This window comes from Heterodontus francisci, chromosome 23 (genome assembly GCF_036365525.1).
Source record: "Heterodontus francisci isolate sHetFra1 chromosome 23, sHetFra1.hap1, whole genome shotgun sequence".
NCBI classification, from domain to species: domain Eukaryota; kingdom Metazoa; phylum Chordata; class Chondrichthyes; order Heterodontiformes; family Heterodontidae; genus Heterodontus; species Heterodontus francisci.
The window spans coordinates 15506950-15528520 of record NC_090393.1 but is presented as its reverse complement, the minus strand read 5'-3'; the positions used below and the strand labels follow the sequence as shown (position 1 = coordinate 15528520).

At 47.2% G+C, this 21571-nt stretch overlaps 1 protein-coding gene across 1 annotated transcript in view; it reads right to left on the bottom strand.

The window, feature by feature from the left end:
* Positions 1–21571, bottom strand: part of sgsm1a (small G protein signaling modulator 1a) — a 155185-nt gene that overhangs the window by 75295 nt on the left and 58319 nt on the right. The window contains exons 4-6 of the mRNA XM_068055479.1: positions 4942–5104; positions 3110–3262; positions 160–227 (exon numbers count right to left, since the gene is read on the bottom strand). Coding sequence (XP_067911580.1) covers positions 160–227; positions 3110–3262; positions 4942–5104 — 384 coding nt within the window. The remainder of the gene's footprint in view (positions 1–159; positions 228–3109; positions 3263–4941; positions 5105–21571) is intronic.

Genomic DNA, 21571 nt, shown 5'->3' with positions numbered 1-21571 from the left:
TAGTCACTTTCAATCATTACTTGGAGGGGAGCAGAAATCCCCAATCACTGCTGTAGCATTAGGCTTCCCATTTAGGACAATGCAAATCCTCTTTGTGCAGGCCTCCACACGGCAGCCATCTTTGCCTTAATAGCCAGTGTAAAATCCTACAGTGCTCACCTAACAGAGAACCCAATATCGGCCCATCCACAGGGTCCATCAGAAGAGCCTCCTTTTCGTAGTATTTACTGAGGAGAAAGAAGATACAGAAATATTTTGTCTTTCTCAATTGTCACTATTTCTGTCGACAGCATTTTTTCCTGTGTTGTTAAACTTCCATTTTCTTTCCTCTCCTGAAAGCATTAACCTCTTCACGGGGATATGGGTTCTTGCATGACAGTGAAGTGGCCATCATTTACCTGCCAGCCCAGAAGGGCAGTGCCAGCAGGTTGTGCAACCATAGGGCCTTACGCCCAATCCTGCCCTCAGCTGAAATTTGCACTGATGCAGGTCCACCGGAATATTTTGAAGCGGACCAATGGAGCAATGACACCAGGCTAGGCCTGAGGCTTGCCCTCGATATTTGAGATAAAGCCCAGTGAGGCCACTGCACTCCTGTGTGCCCGAGCACCAGACCACCCATGAAAAATTCTGGCGAGGGGTAGAAGGCTCCCTTATTTGGCTGGGGTCCCCAAGCAGGCCTGTAGACCTGTGCGTTGATCCACTTCTGTCAAGAGACAAGACGTCTTTAGCTCTGAGCCGGCTGACAGCCGTCTGGATTTTATTTTCATAACGAACAATATACTTAAAAAAAAAGACGAGTCATTTCATCTTAGTTTACAAAGCTGGTAACATGCCCAGTGACTTTACCAGGTTAACAGCCCTGTAACATGTAGCATAAATTGCTGTTCCCAATCTGTGTGCTGTTGAGCGGAATGGGAGGGGTGAAAGGAACGGGAGGAGGCAGGGCTAGAAGGCGTGGAGTGGATGGGGAGGGACGGAAATTCAGTGGAGCAGTTCTGGGACCAAATATCATGCTCAGGTAAGCACAGGTGCGGCAGAGCAAATGTAGGGTGCAGAATATCATAGGGACTAGCACGGTACTAGAGGTGCATGAGCCACTATCCAGTGTACAATGTAACACGTCCACTGCATTCTGTGCAACCTCGGATCCAAGGAGCAAACATATATGTGCACTGCTGCAAGATAAATACAGATGACAAAGTACAGATTGCACCCAACTTATTCACAGTGTGCCCATTATAACCAACAGAGATCTCACCGAAGGATTTCCATTTCTCCAGACACAACGGAGTCACTTATGCTGGATACCAACATATCTCAGTCAGTATCACCCGACAATCTTAAACACTGGCATTTTCCACCCAGGGACTTGTTGTGTTAAAGAATTTCTTCATTGGTGAAACACTAATATATCCCATCAAAGAGCTACAGAGAATAGGCTTGTCCTTTACTTGTGATTTTCCCCAACATGTGAGCCCTTGACCTTGGTCAGTATCTTTTGTAGGGTGGGAGGGCTGATACATGGCTTGGAGTTATACTGGGAGCTGCTACAATGGTTGGAGTTATACTGAGAGGAGGAAGAGGAAAGGGGAGAAGAAATTAAAGGCATCCAACTGGATCTCAGAGGAATCCAGAGGTTAAGTCAACCCAGATCACCCTGGTACATCTTCCCATTATGGGGATCAGTGACCATCAGCATTGACTTGGGAGGGAACAGTCACCCATTCACCCCTCTAACTTTGGGGTTTAATGCACTCCCAACCTGAGATTAATGCCTTTTCTCTTGCTTCAGGAAAACACCCTGCAGCAACGCACCATTCCGGGTTGCTCACTTGTCCAGGTTTGCAGCTATACCAACAGAGTCATATTTCCTACATTGCAGGGAACCGCCTGATCAGTCAGCACAGCTCCCTGCAGTGAAGGACATTTGACGCCACTAATAATGGCAACATTGCACATGTGGGGCTGGATTTTACCCAGCCCCCGATGATGGCTCCGTGGAGGGGGAGGGCCGGAAGATGGTTCCGGCAGAGGCCCGCCATGGAGGCCGGCAGCAGAAGGCCCAGCCCAATCCTCCCGGCGGCGGTGAGGTTTCGTGGTGGCTCCCCCGCCACCGAGCAACAGGACTTGAAAATTCCAATATTTAAATCAATAAAATGAATACATTTAAATGACCTTACCTTCCATCTTCCAGACCCGCCGTGATCTTCAGTGCGGCAGACAGCATTCCCACACCTTCAATTCCCCGTCTGGGGAAAGCAGGTGTCACACTGGTTGGGGGGAGTTGAAATTTTTAGTGCGGGGGGGGGGGGGGGGGGGTGGGAGGGAGGAAACGGGGTCAAATAATCGTAATGGGTGTAGGGGATGGTGGGAAGGGGTGAACTTTTAACTTGGTGAAGTCTGTTGCGGAGAGGAAACAGTCATATTTTCAAAGGTAAGTGTTTTCAGGATTGTTATTGCGGGGTGGGAAAGGCAGGTTAGAATTTTATTCCGTATATTTGGTGGTGGGGGGGGGTGTCTCTTTAAAAAATTTAAATTTGTCGGCAGGGTTGGCTGATCTTTCAAAATAGTGGCAGCTGACGCCATAGCAGGTGTTGGACAGCCCGCCCCCTTCCACGTGATTAGTGTCGGGGGGGGGGTGCCGACCCGGCTATTTAAGTTAGCCATCGCGTGGGAGGTGCCAGTCGCCATTTTCTTCTCCCGCTGCCAACTAAAACCCACCCCATGCCGTGTACCTCAGCCACCCTATCATTTAGCACAAATATTACTGGCTAATGGTGAGAGCAGGATGCCCTTCACAGGTTCATAGTTCAGGAGTGCAGGATGGGAGCATCCTCGGGGCTGTGGCAGGAGCTGGGAGAAGAGGAATACAAAGGAAAGCCTTCCCAAATCAAGGACAGGCAGAAAAGAAGGAATGCTGGTCTCAGCAGCTGCTCAAACAGCTAAAATTTGGAAGAAGTCAAGAGTAGGCAGTACCCACAGGAAGGCTTCTCATGCGCTATTATAAAGTCAACCAATGGGAGTAAACCTGCCGGGGAGTTCACTCAGTTCCTTGAAAAAAGGGGTTTATTATTTCGAGCCGTGGTTGAACCAGCTCCGTACCAACCTACTGTTCTCTACCAGGTGCTGCACAATTTTGTCCAGGACTTTCTCAAAGAGGGCAGTGCGGATCCACAGATGTTTGACAGCCTGAGCAGACAGGTTTGGCACCTTCTGAGATTTTCGAACATTCTCCTGGGGGGCTGCACCTTGGGTCTTTCTGTAGATTCAAGCAGTGTATTATTAGGAGGAGAAAATTCTTAACAGGGAAGAACCATTTGGCCTAGCAGGCAAAATTCAACCAACAACTTGTATTTATATTACACCTTTAACATCCCAAGGGGCTTCACAGAGCAAAATATGACACCGAGTCACATAAGGAGATATTAGGATAGGTGATCAAAAGCTTGGTCAAAGAGGTAGGTTTTAAGGAGCGTCTTAAAGGAGCAAAGCGAGGTAGAGAGGTGTCGGGAGGAAATTACAGAGCTTAGGGCCTTGGCAGCTGATGGCATGACCCTCAATGGTACCCATTTACACTGCCCACTGCCATGGCCTTTCCTAATGTCTTATTCCAAAATCCCATTATCCTGTTTGTAAAAACCTTTAGTCTGACTTGCCTCCTCAACCTTACCTTCCTAATTTTTAAACTCTGCCTGCAGCACGAACAGCAGTTCTCATAATTACAGACTGAAATCCACAAATAAAGGACAAGGACAGTCTGAAGCAGCCACGTTAGCTCATGAACCCTGTCCACGTCCACACAGCACAGAACTCCAGAGTTAATGAAACAGTTTGTGAATCAAAGTTGACGGGGAATTGTTTAGAGAAAAATAAACCATTTTTGCCACTCAATATTACATTGAATTTACAGCACAGAAACAGGCCTTAGTTTATGCTGGGGTTTCTGCTCCACATCAGCCTCCTCCCACTTCAGTTCATCTCACCCTCTTTGCATATTGAGTTATTCCTTTCTTCCTTGTGTGGGTAGCAGGGCCTTTTGAGACCTCAGAGAGTGGTCGTCCCTGCTCTTTTACGAGTCACCCCAGGCCCAGGTAGGGGTCCCATGCTCAGGGTTGTGAGCCATGGCCAACAGTGCAACCAGTGAGTTGTTGGTGGTGATGGTGGAAGAGCTAGAACCTTGAGGGACAACAGCTGCTTACAGATGGAAGATTCTTCAGGAGGAGGACTTGTGTTTCCTTTAAAGCACATGAGGAAGGCAATGGGAAATCACCTCATGTACCTTTTTCTCTAGTACATTGCTCATTTCTCATGGAAGTTAAGAACTGGGAGGCTCTTACGAGCAATGGAAAAGTAAAGTGCAGGACGGTGAGGAGTGGAGAAATGAGCAGAGGACCTGCCCTTGGGCAGATTACCACTACTACCTCATGTGTTATCTAGCTTCCCTTAAATCTATGCTATTTACCTCAACTACTCCATGTGGAAGTGAGTTCCACATTCTCACCACTCTCTGGGTAAAAAGTTTCTCCTGAATTCCCTACTGGATTTATTAGTCACTATTTTATATTAATGGCACTTGGTTCTGGTCTCACCTGCAAGTGGAAACATCTTCTCGACCTCTACCCTATCAAACCCTTTCATAATCTTTGAGAGCTCTATCAGGTCACCCCCCCCCCCCCCCCACATCTTTTCTGGAGAGAATAAAAGAGCCCTAACCAATGCTCCAACTAATCTCCGCGGCCCTGCAGCAGTGGGCAAGTCCTAACGCAGGCTGTGCACAAGTCGGCCCCTGTAAACTACTGCGTGTGTGTGGTCGTGCAATAAAATTTAAAGCAGCCACGCACTTAAAGGAAACACCCGCACACTCGAGAAAGAATTACAGGTAATGTTGGCCCCAGCCTGCCCAATCTTCCCTACTATATCCTCTATACATCGCATTACCTGCTCTCAATCAGCTGCTCCAACTCCTGCACCTTCCTGCACAGCTCCTCGGCCAATGGAAAGGTCTTCGCCACCTTCATGAACAAGGCGGCGATTTTGTTACTCCGCAGGAAACCGGCCGCCCTTCGCTTGAGTCCGTGCAGCACACAGGCTTCCACTGCAGCTGGGAAGGGGACAGAAAGAACACTGCTGATGAGAGGAGGCAAACATTAAATGGAGTAAAGAGACACCCACATTAAAACCACTAACTTTTCAACATTTCGACCTCTCAATCCTCACTACAATCAGTGCTAAAAATTCAGTCCGATGCCTCACAGCAACCACATGATCAACTGGCCACCAACAGAGCTGCCAACTCTGGTTGAGCCGATTCCTGGAAGTTTCATCACATGACCTCCTGCCTCACCCAGTCGAACAGCTCGTGTCCCCGCCATTCCTAACATTTATACGACTAATAAACGAAAGCGCTCGAAGTTGTAAGAGATACTCAATTTGTTTGTAATGCCCCTATGATTTTTCTGGGTGTATCGCAGTTGTACCCAGGAGTTTAATCTTTAATACCTGAAGACAACCCTGGCAATCCTAGCCACCAATCATTGGAGGTTTTGGCTCATTGAGCTCGGCACCTCTCTGACAGATCACCCTGATTGATTCATCATTGATAATCCATATGGTGTCAGCTGTGGCTCAGTTGGTAGAACTCTTACCTCTGAATCAGCAGCTTGTGCATTCAAGACATTTCAGCACAATGATTAAGGCTGACACTCTGGTGCGATACTGAGGGAGTGCTGAACTGTTGGAGGTGACAATAAACCGAGGGCTCGTCTGCTCTCTCACATGGATGTTAAAGAACCCATGGCATTATTCCAATTAGAAGAGCAGGCAAGTTCTTCCCTGGCCAAGACTTATCCATCAATCAATATCACTAAAACAGGTTACCTGGTCATTATCACATTGCTGTTTATACAGGTTTGCTGCAAATTGGCTGCCCTGTTTCCTACATTACAACAATGACTACACTTCAAAAGTACTTCATTGGTTGTGAAGCATTTTGGGATGTCCTGAGGTTGTGAAAGGTGCTATATAAATACAAGTCTTTCTTTATTATCAATATATACGAAGGGATTTTAAGGGCAAATGTCAACGAAGGGATAAGGCACAGAGTGCAGGATACCACACTTAAAAATGGTGGGGAGAGGGGACAAAACAACTCCAGATTTTAAAAAGGGAGGGAAAACTGTGGGCAGTTCTGGCTGAAAAGTTGAGGTGCAATTGTAATGGCACTTCTGATTCATTGGAAGCAGGCTCTGACAAACTGACGACATTAATACTGGAGTGGGTCCTGACTGAAGTGTAGAGCAGTGCAAAATGGAGGGGGGTAGGGGGGTGGGGGTGAACCATTTCACACCACAGCACCGTGACTGTGACATCAAATCTAGGTCAAGAAAGTGCTCCAGCAACTGCTGGGTACTCCGAAGGCAGAGTGCAATATTTTTCCAGAGTACCGGGGGTCGTTTTATCTTTGGGAACAGTGTAAAATGGGGCAATATTGGATCAGCCGATGGGGAAACCCCTTTCCCGATTTTCACTGAGGGGGAAACTGATCCAACATGGCCCATTTACATTAATGATAAGAGTTAAAATTGACCCCCTTACCCTCAGCTTAATGTTTAGCTGGTGAGCGTGGAAGCAGTATGTCTAAGCACGTACACACAGAGCCCCTCCTCCTGGCTGCGAACACTGGATTTATAGTCTGCTTTGTTAACTTAGCTGATACTTTGCCTCCCAGCCACTTGGGATCGATAGCTACAGTAAAACCGTAGCCTTGAAATAAGAGCTGGTGAGTCAGAAGATAACGGAGTAAATTTAAAGAGCTTCTAGAAAGAACAGGCAAGGAGTAGTGATCAGAACTGGACAGTATATGCTGAATTGTCAATTTGCAAGGAGAACTTCTAAGTGGAATTAGATGAGCAATCTTCACGTCTCCATCTGAAGCTCCTTCCGGTCTATTTCCATAGCAACAGTCAGCCCGAGCCTGCTCCTGATAAACAATGCTTGCTGCCCTGAGCTCTTGTCGATAACGACACTGCTCCCAATCTCTGTCACGTCCAACCATTGTACCTCATCAATCTCCAATCTGGGGTCGACAGTCATTTCCATCTTAACCCCTTCATGGCCAAGGCTGCGTCTGACTGCTTCTCAGCTGGACCAGTAATTTGACGGGTGAAGGGACTGGAAGTGAATGCTCTCCCGATGATTAGCTGCCACTGAAAATGCTGAATGAATAGACGTTACGGCCTCAATACTAACCCCCCCGCAAGATGGGCAGGAGAGGCTTTGGGGTTCAAGAGTTAAATACGGGGACTGTCACCCCCACAACTCATCCGCATGACCTGGCCTCCTTTTTTATAGCGGCAGATATCGGAGAGTTGAGGGCCTCAATCACCAACTCTACCCCCTCCCAATCAACAAACTCTCTCTACCCACCCCTCCTGATGGCGGATCTCTTCCATCACCCCAGCTGATCGTGGCCTCTCTCCTCCTGACCGCGGCCTCGCTCTTGTCATTCCCAATTTCCAGGCCTTTTCTACTTTCCAATTGCCGGTGGTCATCACCAAGAGGCCTGGTCGTGTCCTCCTGCCGCTGGAGTTGCTTTCTGCCTACGTCCATGTGGTCAGCTGCCAGGCAGTAAACGTTTTTTTAATTAATTTCATGGGATGTGGGTGTCACTGGCTCGGCCAGCATTTATTGCCCATGAGAAAGTGGTGGTGAGCTACATTCTTGAACTTCTGGAGAATATCTGGTGCGGGTACACCCACCGTGCTGTTAGGAAGGGACTTCCAGGAGTTTGACCCAGCAACAGTGAAGGAACAGCGATATAGTTCCAAGTCAGGATGGTGTGTGGCCTGGAGGGGAACTTGCAGATGGTGGTGTTCCCATGTATCTGCTGCCCTTGTCCTGCTAGGTGGTAGAGATCACAGGTTTGGAAGGTGCTGTCTGAGGAGCCTTGGTGAGTTGCTGCAGTGCATCTTGTAGATGGTACACACAGCTGCCACTGTGCGTCGGTGGTGGGAGGAGTGAATGTTGAAGGTGGTGGATGGGGTGCCAATCAAGTGGGATGCTTTCTTCTGGATGGTGTTCAGCTTCTTGAGTGTTGTTGGAGCTGCATCCATCCAGGCAAGTGGAGAGTATTCCATCACACTCCTGACTTGAGCCTTGTAGATGGTGGACAGGCTTTGGGGAGTCAGGAGGTCAGTTACTCGCCGCAGGATTCCTAGCCTTTGACCAGAGCTGACTGAGCTAAAAAAAAAAATGTTAATGGCATTTACGGTCTCCTCCACATCCTCCCCGTAAACCTCAGGGCCCATCTGTCAAAATGGTCACTGTCATCCGACACTGTACAGCTTGCAAAACGCCAGCGCATGATTGTCAGTAGACTATAGGAGCGTACAGCACAGAAGGAGACCTTTTGGACCATTGCGTCGGTATTAGCTCCGAGATAAAACCAATTTAAAACTAATCCCACTGACTTGATCTCTCTCCATCACTCGTTTAATTGTCACTGAGTTCCCCAAAGAAAACTGTCCTGTCTTCCCCTATACACTCTATCACTGAAAAAAAAGAGACATGCTCTTGAAGCTTTTCATCTTGCGATCAGGACAGATACAAGAATGCCAAATTTCAAAGGGAGCTACAATTTATACTGCCTGAGAAAAGGGTGCTGATTGGTTGGTAGGTGGACTCTGATTGGTCGAGATGTTGCCATGCAGAATGGAACAGGGAACTATTGTCCCCCATGCTTTTGTTTCATTCAAAAAAGGCACAAAGGCTGGACCTGTTCCTTTTGCCTGCAGAGGACAGGTCTATGCGTATGAATATGAATCAACAAGAGAGCAAAGGAGGCAAGAGAGGTTGCAGAGATAGCATAGCATCAACTACTGCATCTATCCCAACTTGTACAAATCATGTCACCTAGATTCAAACCCAGTCCAGACTCAAAAAACATTTCCTGCCTTTGCTGCTCATTGGAGTTTGGCCAAATGAGTCTCGAACCCAATTCCAAATATAGGCATGGGCCAACAGCACAAAACTGACCCAATTTGGCACTCTCATTAGTAATGGCCAGAAAGAAGGCTGGTGCAGGAAGGAGTGTTCTGAGGCTGAGCAAAGCCACGTTGTTGGATAAAATAAAGGGAACTCTACTTTGTACCCAGCTGCACTGCACTCAGCCTGGGAGCACACGACCCAGCAACAACACCTTGATGATGGTTTGTCAAAATGTTTGAGAGCGCTGGTTTATCTGTCTGAGATATATTTAAATTAACTCTTTCTCAAGACCTCAAAAAGGTGGAACTCATTCCCTTCCTCCCTCCCCCAATCTTTCCCTTCCTGCTAAAATCTACTCAAATCTAAAATAGGTGTCAGTTAACTACAACTACCTCATTTATCTGTGTCTCCAACTCTTTTTAAATTTAGCGCTTTACCTGCATTTATATAGTGCCTTGCACAACCTCAGGACATCCCAAAGCATTGTACAGCCAATGAAGTACTTTTGAAGTGTAGTCACTGTTGTGATGTAGGAAATGCAGCAACAAATTGCACACATCAGGATCCCGCAAATAGCAATGTGATAATGACCAATCAGTTTTAGTGATGTCGATTGTGGGATAAATATTAGTCAGGGCTTCAGGGAGAACTCCCATGTTCTTCTTTGAAGTAGTGCTATGGGATCTTTTACATCTACCTAAGAGAGCAGACGAGCCACGGTTTAACATCTCATCTGAAAGACGGCACATCTAGCAGTGCAGCATTCCCTCAATACTGCACTGAGAGGGCTGGATTTTTCTGTGTGTTTCAGGACACCCAACGCTGGGACCAAATGGGGGTCCCAGCCCGCAGATGCCAGGAGTGGGATCAGCGTCGCAATCCTGCCAGAGGTGTCCTTCTAATTGGCCGCCTCTGAGCTCGCCATCCTATCAAGGATGGTGGGCGGGCTCCTGATGCTGCCGGACCAATCAGAGGGATGGCCGCTCTAAAGCGTCAACAGCCTTACCGGAGAGGTGGGTGCTGCTGAGGTCGGTCGGAGACCGTGAGGGCGGCTCAAAATGGAGGCATCCTCTGAGGCTCACAGATAAATGAAAAATTCTGAGGGGTGAAGCTGTGAGGCCCCTCGGAACGGAGAGGAAACCCCTCTGGGTGGATCGTTTCATGCCGCAAGTGCGGCCTTTCTTGCCCGTGGCCCCGTCAATAGGAATGGAGCCTCCGGCTTCGATGGCAACCCCCCCCCACCCCCCAACCTGCCGCAGGGAGGCCGCCCCCACTGAGCTGGCAGCTTCCGTACATGGTGAGAGGTCGCTCAGCCACGGCAAAATGCCAGCGAGGCCGTAATATTGCCCTTAATTTGGCCTTAACAATGTTAATTGGCTGCCCACCTCCATGCAGGGGGCATTTGATCCTCTTCCCAGGCCGCCCCAGGCCAGTTCCCCGGCAGGAATGCTTTGGGGAGCCATCCGACACGGCTACCCCCTATTTTCCTGCCCCACCCCCGCCTCCAACCCTGTCTCCATGGCAATGGAACAATTCAGCCCAGAATGTCAGCCTAGAATTTGTGCTCAAGTCTCCAGAGTGCGAGTGTGGGACTTAAAGCTACAGCTTTCTGACTCAGAGGTCGGCAGTGTTACCCACTGAGCCACGACTGACAAAAGGAGATTTGTATCGTGCATACCAAACATGCTGCATGATGATTTTCTGAAACACTGCTCCATGCATGCACATACACACACGCACTTTATACATCCTCCAGCATGTACCATCTAAACCCAAGACAAGGCAGCTGCCTAATTGCAGGTCTTGCACCAACTGAGGCCGCAGTGGCAATTTTGCTCATGAGGAGGTCGCATGAGATTGTGAAGTTCTCAGCTTGAAATCCGGTGCCCAAAACCTCTGCCTGAAGACTGATTCACATGCAAATTAGGGATTGTAAAACCGCTGCTCAGAACCCAGTAGCAATCAATTTTCAATCAGATCGTCCTCAGCAGGTTCACTGACCACATCCATTGTTTTTGAAATTTCAGTCTATGGGATCAGGACAACAGGAACAGCGCACCGATCAAATCTAGCACAACTGGGACTTAGCTTCCTTTTACTCATTAACACATTATTCACTGAGAATAGTAAATTGATAACAAGGTGCATGTAGAGCAGACACAGAGCAGAGGTTTAATGAGCAATAAATTCTGCGTGAACTCTGGCTAAATGTTTAAATTCCGGCCTGTACCTCACTCATGGGCATCGCTAATAAATGATCCAAACCCTTGGATTCCAGCCGATGACCCACTCCCGAGTTACTCTTTACACACAAACCATCGGAGTGTCTTCCTTTGATTGTGGCCTGAACCTTCTCCAGGGTATCCATTAATCTTTCATTCTATTTCAAAGCTTTTTAATGGAAACAGAGTAATGACATCTATCATATTCAGCCTGCCTCCCTCCATCCAAAATCTCCATTGAATGATCACCAGCACACTTTTCACTTAACAACTAAAATGTTTCATTTTAATTTAAACAGAAGGTGCACACAGTATATTATTTATTGATTAATGTGGTGAAGAAAGATATCTGAACTGCAATCCCATTGTCGATAAATCTGATGCTTGTCCTTTATCTAAGAGGGTACCTCTGGATTTTCAGCTTTTTGGTCTATTGGGTACACGACAGCACCAACACTCACCGCGCCTCACACGTACTCACTGCGCCTTATGCTCACTCACTGCCCACATGCACACTCACCATGCCTCACGCACACTCACTGCCCACACACTGCTCACAGTCACTTACCGTGCCACACACTCACTCACACACACTCACTTTGCCACACACTCGCTCACTCACACTCACCACGCCACAGATGCACTCACACACACTCACTCACTAACACACACTCACCTCGCCACACACTCACTCTGCCCACATACACACTCACGTGCTCACTCACTGATCCCCCCGGCACCCCCACACCTGCACTCAGTGCCCTACACATATGCACACACTCACTCACCCACCCACACACATTCACCAAACACCCACCAGCGACCCCCACCCCCCCCCCCACTCTCCCACAACACTCACACCATCCTCCCACACTACTCAAGCACCACACCAACCCCTCACTCACTACATTACAAGATTCACCCTCTCATGCAAATGGTTAAAAATGCTCTCATAAAAGCATTCCCAATTTGCTTTTCTTTAAAAAAAAAGGACAAGATATCTGGTATTTTAAGCTCCTACAAAATCTTTCTAAATATCTTCTCACAGCCTCCAGTCACAGTTGTGCTGGATGAAGTAACTGCAAAATGGCCCCTCAAAAGGTCAACTCGAAATCGGACGTCAGTTGCAAAATTCACTGTGTGGATGTTAAACTGCGCTGTCATTCTGTGAAGTGGGCAAATTGAGATGTTCATCTGCACTCTGTGCGGTGTCGTCACCGGTCTCATTAACCCTCCTGGGGAGAAAAGAGAAGCAAAGATTCGCTCGATAACCAACCCCATTATTTTTGTAAAAAATGGAAGCAAGACTGGAAATGCTTGTGTTTGTTACATTTCCCTCAGCCTTTCTGAATACAGGCACCACATCAGCCTGTTATCAATCAACAGTTAGCTCCTCAGTGTTCAACTGATTTCCTCAGGAGAATCTTCACTGCTGCATAAAGCTCTGAGCGTTGGCTGGACAGGTTGAGCCCCGTTGTTGGATAACACTCACGGTGTAGATGGAGGATGGTGAGTTGAGATACTGGAATATCACTGTGGGCAAATCCTCCCAGCAGAGAGAGTTGGAGGAGGAGGAGGAGGAGGAGGAGGAGGGAAGAGAATAAAGTCATCAATATTCAGAAATACTCCAGAGCTGGACTGACATTAGTGGAGATCGACCATCGTCATTAATCATGGGCACCTCAGCAACCAATTAATTTTGACTTGGTCTGTCGAGCTGGTGAGTGAATCTTCTTGTGCAGTTTGAAACCATTTTTGATTAACATTCGCTTCACTTTTCAGTTGATGTAAATTTACAGAATTTTACTGGACAGTTAGCACCGATGACATCACTGGGCCATTGGGATTTTTGGCATTTCAGAGATAAAGATAGGCCTGCTCAACGCAGCAATTGAGTGTTTGATACTTCAGTTAGCGAGGCCAGAGCTCAAAATCACCTTTCATTTGGGATTTGCTCTCACGCTTCCCTAAATAATCATTTCATAAGAATGAAGGAGAAGCCGGAGTGGGGAAAGAAAAGAAACTCGGAGTTGCTGCGCCTATTGGGTTGGCACAGAAACAGCCCGAGACCAGCCATGTAGATGGTCACTTTTTTCCTTGCCCACCACAGACATTCCAGGTAAGGCTAAGGAGGCAATGCAGTGCTACTGGGGAGTGAGGTGATGGTGGGGGACAGTGGGGAGGGCAGGGTGGGGGGGACACCAGAGTCCCCCATAGCAAAAGGTTCACAAAAAACCTGGGTAAGTGGAAGATAATCGGTGCGAGATGGGGAGTGAAGGCATGATAACTAACTACGTCAATTCATAGCTCTCCCTTTGAGAATACAATAAATTCCCTCTCGGATGTTAAAGCCTGCCTTTGCACGTTGTGCCGTTATAATAAATTTGCTCTGAATTAATCCCAGGGGACCTTGTGGTTGGGAACTGTCTTGTGTTAATTCTCCATCAATGGAAACTGCCTACTGAAGCAGACAGCAGAATAGCAAAGTAGGCCAAGTTATTTTTTTCGAGTCCCTCTTCCATCAGGCAAAGGAGCTTACTGCACATCAGAATCTACCACACCAAGAAGGACAAGTCTTAGAAATGCCAACAGTCAGCAGGCACCACAGCTCTGCTGTATAACGACCTCCCAACCTACAGCATTACTGTGTTAACTCATGCTCCTTCTCCCAATTGCATGTAGTCTGATGTCCATTTACAAAGTGCAGGTGTTTTTCTGTATTGACCTGCATCCTAGATATTATAGAGAGAGATATTGTATTGGCACCTCTCAGAGTGCCTGTATTTCATGCTTTAAAATGGATGCTCAGAAGTATTCTGGAGGCATTACAGAATCAGTACTTCAAATGGCATCACAACCCGGGATCGAGGGCCAGGGTAGTGAAGGAGAGATTTTACACAGGCTCAAAAGAGCTGGGGTTCCCCCTCATACCCCCACCCCCCCCCCCCCCCCCAAACTTGATAGGGCAATTGAATAAAAAGGTGCAGATGTTTTAGTTTAGTTTAGAGATACAGCACTGAAACAGGCCCTTCGGCCCACCGAGTCTGTGCCGACCATCAACCACCCATTTATACTAATCCTACACTAATCCCATATTCCTACCACATCCTCACCTGTCCCTTACCACCTACCTATACTAGGGGCAATTTATAATGGCCAATTTACGTACCAATCTGCAAGTCTTTTGGCTTGTGGGAGGAAACCGGAGCACCTGGAGAAAACACACGCAGACACAGGGAGAACTTGCAAACTCCACACAGGCAGTACCCAGAATCGAACCCAGGTCGCTGGAGCTGTGAGGCTGCGGTGCTAACCACTGCGCCACTGTGTGTAATGGTTTGACTGTACATGGACAATATTGCACACTCGTGCAAATAGGCTCATTCTGTTTCTGTCCATACCCACTGTCTTTTCTTTTATAAAATAAAGGCAGCATTTAAAACCAGATCTTTTTGTACCATTTTCAATTCTCACCGTCACTGGGCAGCCACCTGCAGCCCCTCCTAAACACCTCTTCCCTCTCACAAAACCAGACGAGGCAAAAAGACACTCCTCCTGCGAAATGTCCCATTTCCCCTAACAGCCACACCATTGCATTATTTGGCCCCAGTTTATAGTGTGTAACAGCCTTTTGCAGTGTATCAATTTCCTCAGCAAATGTGTGATGTATTTATTCAGTATTTCAGCTAATTATACAGAATTATATTGAAGCTCGCCAAAAACAAAATACTAGAAATCTGAAATAAAATCAGACGACACTGGACACACACGGCAGGTCAGGCAGCACCTGTGGCAATAGGAGTGGGGAGGGAGGGGAATGGTGGTTAATGTTACAAGCTGATGAGCTTTCAGCAGAGGATACAAACTGACTGATGCAGCATCACACAGATCCTGATCACTCCACAATGGGCATTTTCTTCATTTTCAGTCTACCAACCATTCGTGTATATGACCAAATCTTCATTTTTCAATCTTCATGGCTTTCGAAATCCAAGCTTGTCCCTCTCTGGATCACTACTTCCTGCCCATATCCTAACTCGCACCAAGTCCCGTTCCCCTATCACCCCTGTGCTCGCTGACCTATGTTGGCTCCCAGTCAAGCAATGTCTTCATTTTTAAATTCCCATCTTTGTTTTCAAATCCTTCCACGGCATCACCCCTCCCTAGCTCTATAATCTCCTCCAGCCCTGCAATCCAGCAAGATCTCTGCGCTCCTCCAATTCTGGCCTCTTGAGCATCCCCAATTTTAATCACCTCATCGGGATGGGTGCAGCTCCAACAACACTCGAGAAGCTCGATACCATCCAGAACAAAGCAGCCCGCTTGATTGGCACCCCATCCACCACCTTAAACATCCACCCCCACGCAGTAGCAGCAGTGTGTACCATCTACAAATGCACTGCAGCAGTGCACCAAGGTTCCTGCGACAGCAGCTTCCAAACCAGCGACCTATACCACTTAGAAGGACAAGGGCAGAAGATGCATGGGAACACCACCACCTGCAAGTTTCCGTCTCAGTCACACACCATCCTGACTTGGAACTTTATTGCCACTCCTTCACTGTCGCTGGGTCAAAATCCTGGAACTCCCTTCCTAACAGCACTGTGGGTGTACCTACCCCACATGGACTGCAGCGGTTCAAGAAGGCAGCTCACCACCACCTTCTCAAGGGCAATTAGGGATGGGCAATAAGCGACGCCCACATCCCATGAATGAATAAAAAAAAACACTGGCAGCTATGCCTTCAGCTACCTTGGCCCTGAACTGTGCAATTCCTTCCCTAAACCTCTTTGCTTCTCCTCCTTTAAGACACACTTTGAAATATACCTTTTGACTAAGATTGGTAATCTGTCCTAATATCTCCTTCTGCTGTTGTTTATTTCTTTTCTACAATAAGCAAGAAAGAGGGTGAAATAGAGGGAAAGTAGAGGATATAGAGATTAGGTTGGTGAGGTCATTGCTAAAAGTATGCTGTCATGGGTGAAGACAACAGCACTTTATAATTGTCTACTTTTTTTGCAAAGGTTTGCAGAGGTTCAAACTCAGGAGAGAAAAGCACACAAAAGGGTAGAGAGAGAGAGAGAGAGAGAGAGGCAGAGACAGAGAGACAGACACAGAGACATTGACAGAGAGAGACCATGCAATCTATCAATCTCAAAAACAAGCCTTGAGGCAGAGCCCTATCCAAGCCTTGGCAACATTGATAAATGAGACAAGTGATGCTTGTATGTATATAACTGGGAGGCCTGCCTTTGAATAAAATTAAATAGAGCAAGAAACAGAATAGGGAAATGCAGCTAGAAAGCATCATTTGACATGCTAGCTTTCTGGCTTTCCTGAGTGGGTGAATGCTCTAGATACCTCAGAACAGCCCATTCCCGCAGTGGGCGGACCCACAGAGCCACTTGTGCCAGGAATCCATATATCTCCTGAGCTGGCACTTGGGTGTCACTGCAGTTCTGAGGCGCAGCAGGGACCCTGGAAGGTTCTTTGCTTCCCCAACCAAGGCCCCTACTCCCAGCCAAATCACCTAACTCAACAAAAATTCGGGATCAAACTGGGAATCTCTGACTTCCGGATGCCTCATTTCCTCACTTGGTGAGTGCATTCCCAACTGAGCCACGTGAGCTTTTGTAAAAACAAAACCTTAATGCTTTGCCTTAGAGAGAGCACTCTTATCTGCGAGTCAGAAGTTTGCAGGTTCAAAACTCACTCCAGAGACTTGAGCATGTGATTTAGACTAATACTTCTGTGCAGTACAGCGGGAGTGCGGTACTGTCAGAGGCGTCTATTCTGCTCATTCTGCCTGAATGAAAGTGTTAACAGAATCAAATTCCACTACAAATGGAAAATTGCCAGTTCACCAAAGTCAGGTGGCAGTTTTAACAAACACAGCTGTTGCAGTGTGCATCGTGGACCCCACAAAATGAGTGACACCCTTTTAAGCAGCCGACTTCTCTGATTACCAGTACAGGTATCCAACGGAAGACTACTTCACCTAAGCTGCTCTCTGCCACAAAAGAAGCGCACTTTATTCTTTCAATTACTGCCAACAAATCCACTGCAAATGCAATAGAGAATTATCACAGCCCCCAATGATGTCAGTTTTGCCTCCAAATCTCTTTTTGGTTTGCACTTTGCTTCACTCTCCTGCTTCTGACGGCAGTGAGTGGTTCCAAGCTCCAAGCATACTGGGTGGTGTGAGAATCTTTCAGTGCTCTTCCAAGAGGTCAGTTAGACTAGGGGATGGAGAAAGAGAGGGAGAAAACAGAAAAAGAGAAAGACACCAATCATATCATCACCGGATGTCCAAACACTTGGAACAGGGGTCACTGAGTTACATTCAGGGGTAGAAAACCTAGCTAATTTTTTTTATTGTAAATTTCCCTAGTCCAATTATAGCCGCTTATCACTGCCCTTTAAGATCTATTTTCAATTTAGTCTTCAGTAGATGGGATCAAGTTCCACCCCCTGTAAAACCCTGTCGTCAGTCTTGCCTTAGAGGACCACTCTTCCCTCTCAATCAGAAGGTTGTAGGTTCAATCCCCATTCCTGAGACTGAAGCTCAAGATCCGGGCTAATAATTTTCTGCAGTACTGAGAGAGTGCTGCATTGTCAGAGGTACCATCTTTTAGATAAGATGTTAATCTTAGGGCTGCCTGCCATTCATTTCGATGTAACAGATCTTGCAGCACTAAAAAAAAAACATGCATTTATATAGAGCCACAGGGCATCCCAAAGTGCTTTACAACCAATTAAGAACTTTTTTTACAACAGTGTAGAAACTGTTGTAATATAGGAGCCAATTTGCGCACAGCAAGCTCCCACAAACAGCAATGTGATAATGACCGGATAATCTGTTTTTGTGACGTTAATTAAGGGATAAATATTGGCCTGGACACCGGGGAGAACTCCCCTGCTCTTCTTCAAAATAGTGCCCCAGGATAAGTCCACCTGAAAAGGCAGACAGGGCCTCCTTGGTTTAACATCTCATCCAAAAGACGGCACCTCTGACACTACAGCACTCCACTGGAGTGTCAGCCTTCATTTTTGTGCTCAAGTTCCAGAATGTCAAGAGTGCCACTTACTGAGTCACGACTGACATCATTCAAAGAAGAGTAGGGAAGATCTCCCCAAGTGTCCTGAACAACATTGATCTTTCAACCAATATTAAAACAGATTATCTGGGCATTTGTCTTATCTGTGGGACCTTGCTGTGCTCAAACTGGCTGCCACTTTCCCCTACAACAGTAACTACTCTGACTATGGAGGATGTTCCACATATCTTACAAACAGAAAGACTAATGAGGAAGCGCTGGAAATGGCTGGAGAAAAGAGGAAATTAATGCATAACATCAAAGAGAGAAAGATACAATATCTCGGTTACATCATTAGAGACGGTCGACAGATACAATGATTGGAAAGAAAATTGACGGAAATTGTAGGAGAGGGAAGCAAAGAAAATGGATGAAAATATAATGGACTGGATGAAGTTGCCCTGTGCAGAATGTGTAAGGAAAGCACAGGATAGACAGAGGTGGAAATCCATGACAGTCAACCTCCTGGGAAGAAGATGACAAGAATGAACGAACACTTCAGAAGTACTTCATTGGCTATGGAGCACTTTAGGACGTCATGAAGACATGGAGGATTGCTATATAAATGCAAGTTTGTTCTTCCTTAAATCTTGTTTTGACAACGAGTTCTGTTTTTTCCTAATGCCCTCTCTATTCTCTTTTTCAGGATGCTTTCTTTTCTCTTAGTCACAACTCGTCAAATTCACAGGTCTATAAGTTCCTTGGGTCATCCTACCACTCTTTGTAAAGACATTAGCACCACACTCGCCTCTCTCCAGTTTGATGTCACAATGTCCATACTTAGCAAAATCCTTAAAATATTCTTCAGGGAATTATCTGCTTTTAGGGATGGATGAGAGCAGCTCGGTACCCTCACGGGCATGGTGAAATAATCTGTTCATACTAACTGTCCAGGCTTTACAGCTATGAAGAATCATACTCCATTATGAAATCAGTCACACGTGGGTACATTTCTCTCTCTCACTCCATTACCTCTCACCTGGGATGTTCCTGTGCGGCTCAATCCCAAAGAAGACAGTGCCAACTAGTAAGCTGTGGCACAGCAGTAGCACTGCCACCTAGGTCAGTCGGCTGACCTTCTTGGCTGGATTTTACGAAAAGCCATGTAGTCCCACCACCAGGACCTAAAGCGGGTCCTGAGCCCGTAAAGGGAGGTGGCGGCACCCCGAGGGGTATTTTACCAATTACGAGGCCGCCGCCGGGACTGCCATCCAATTAAGGACACGGGCCCGCCTCTCAAAGCTGCCAAATCAATCACAGGGCCGGCAGCTAGGCAGTGTCACCGACAGAGGTGCCCGCTGCTGAGGTTGCAGGCAGAATGAGAGGGCGCCTCCATGTTAAAGGCCGAGTAGGGATTTTTTTTTCATATGCTGGGACCAGGCAGTGAGGCCCTGGCAATCGGAGGGGGTTAACCCTCCAGCAGCAATGTCAGAGCAGCGGGGGCAGCCACTGCCGCTGGGAGTCCCTCCACGTGCCATGGAGCAACCAGAAAGGAAGGGCCCCACCATGGTTTACCTCGCGGTCTCCCCACGCGGAGCGGGAGGGCCCTGCCCACGCCGATAAAATCCTGGCATCATAAAATGGCCGTGATTGGCCAGTTGATTGTATAATTGTCTGCCCGCCTCCCATCAGCAGTTGGCCGAGCTGCTGCCATTCCCGCTTCTGGGAATATCTCGTGGCAACGGGCTTCCCTCCTGATTTTTTCCGCTGCCATTTTACATGCCCTCCTGCCTCCCAGGCCATCTCCAGGAATACAATTGAGTTTCTTTTCAGAAAGCTCATTCGGACACACAGAGGGTTGAGAGCAGTGTGGCACAAACCCAGGTCTGTTTCACTTCAATGACGGTTGCTGCGGTCTGTTTGCTCCTTAAAGTGAAACCACTTTTATTTGTGTGACAGTGGAGTGTTTGTTAAATGGGAGTGATGGCAGGGTCCTTACCCTCACGACTACTGAAGGCGACTCCGAACTCCGACGCAGGAAATCTGATTTCTCTTCACCCCCCTTCCCCACACTAACTACTTCCCATTTTACTCCTTTGTCTTACCTCCTCCCTGGAAGGTACTGGCTCATGCGTGAGTGTGGTGACCGAGTGCCTGCAGTTCTGAATGTGTGGAAAGCCTAGTCAGTACATATCCCCAGGTTATTGCACAATGTTGAGGGAAGGCACGTGGTTGAGCTCAATCCTGCTGTTCTCCATGTCTCCATGAACACGTGCAACATCTGGCAGATGTGACTGGATCTCAAGTGGGAGCAAGTGCCTTGGCTGATTTGCACCCCTCCGCTGTTAATCTGTTAATTGCATATCAATGGTTTGATTATATGCAGGTGAAGGGTGTTAATTAGGGTCTTAGTTGAGCACTTATAAACTGAGACTGGTGGAGGGTTTGAGTGAGGAGCTACATGTTTGTAATCCCGTTATTCTGCACAATAAATGTGAAACTGTCGCTACCTGGGAATGCTGCATGCTGACACTGGGTCCAATGAATGGAAAAGCTGACATCATTGATCTTGCTGGGTACAAAAAAGTTTCTTTCATTTTTCTGCACTGATTGGTGTGTCTGTGTGCGTCTTTGCAATGCCACCAAACAACCTAAGCAAACCTTGTGAAGGATGCTTCTTGCTGCACTGTTTCCATGCCAACCTCTACCAGAAAGATCGTCAATCTGTGGGCCCATTCTGCACCAGGAACTGGGTTCAGCCTGACCTACCCCCCAGAGAACACCGATCTAAGGTGACTGGCAAAAGAATCAATGGTGATGTGGGGAAAAACTTTTTTAAGCTGCGCATGATTAGAATCTGGAATGCATTAACTAGGTGTGGTGGAGGCAGATTCAGCTGGGGCTTTCAAAAGGGAACTGGATAGGTAACTGAAGGGAAAAAAATGGGGAAAGGGTAGGGGAATGGGACTAGATGAGGTGCTCTTGCAGAGAACTGGCATAGACATGATGGGCCAAAAGGCCACGTTTTGTGCTATAACTATTATATGATATGAATTAATGTAGGAGTTATACAGTTTCCAAAGAATCATTTCATTGACCAGTCTGGGCTGGATTCTACTACAGATCCCAGAGGTGAAAGAATATTTTGTTTGTTTGAGGCAGCAGTCCCTCATCCCTAAAGCTATTTAAGTAGAAAATAGAACTTCACCTGGTGTAGCAATTGCTATTGACGATGTGCTATCAGCAATAGGAACATGGTAACTCCTGTCTCTGATGGTGCTCCACAACTGACAGCATGTTAACACCACACCCCAAAAGCATCTG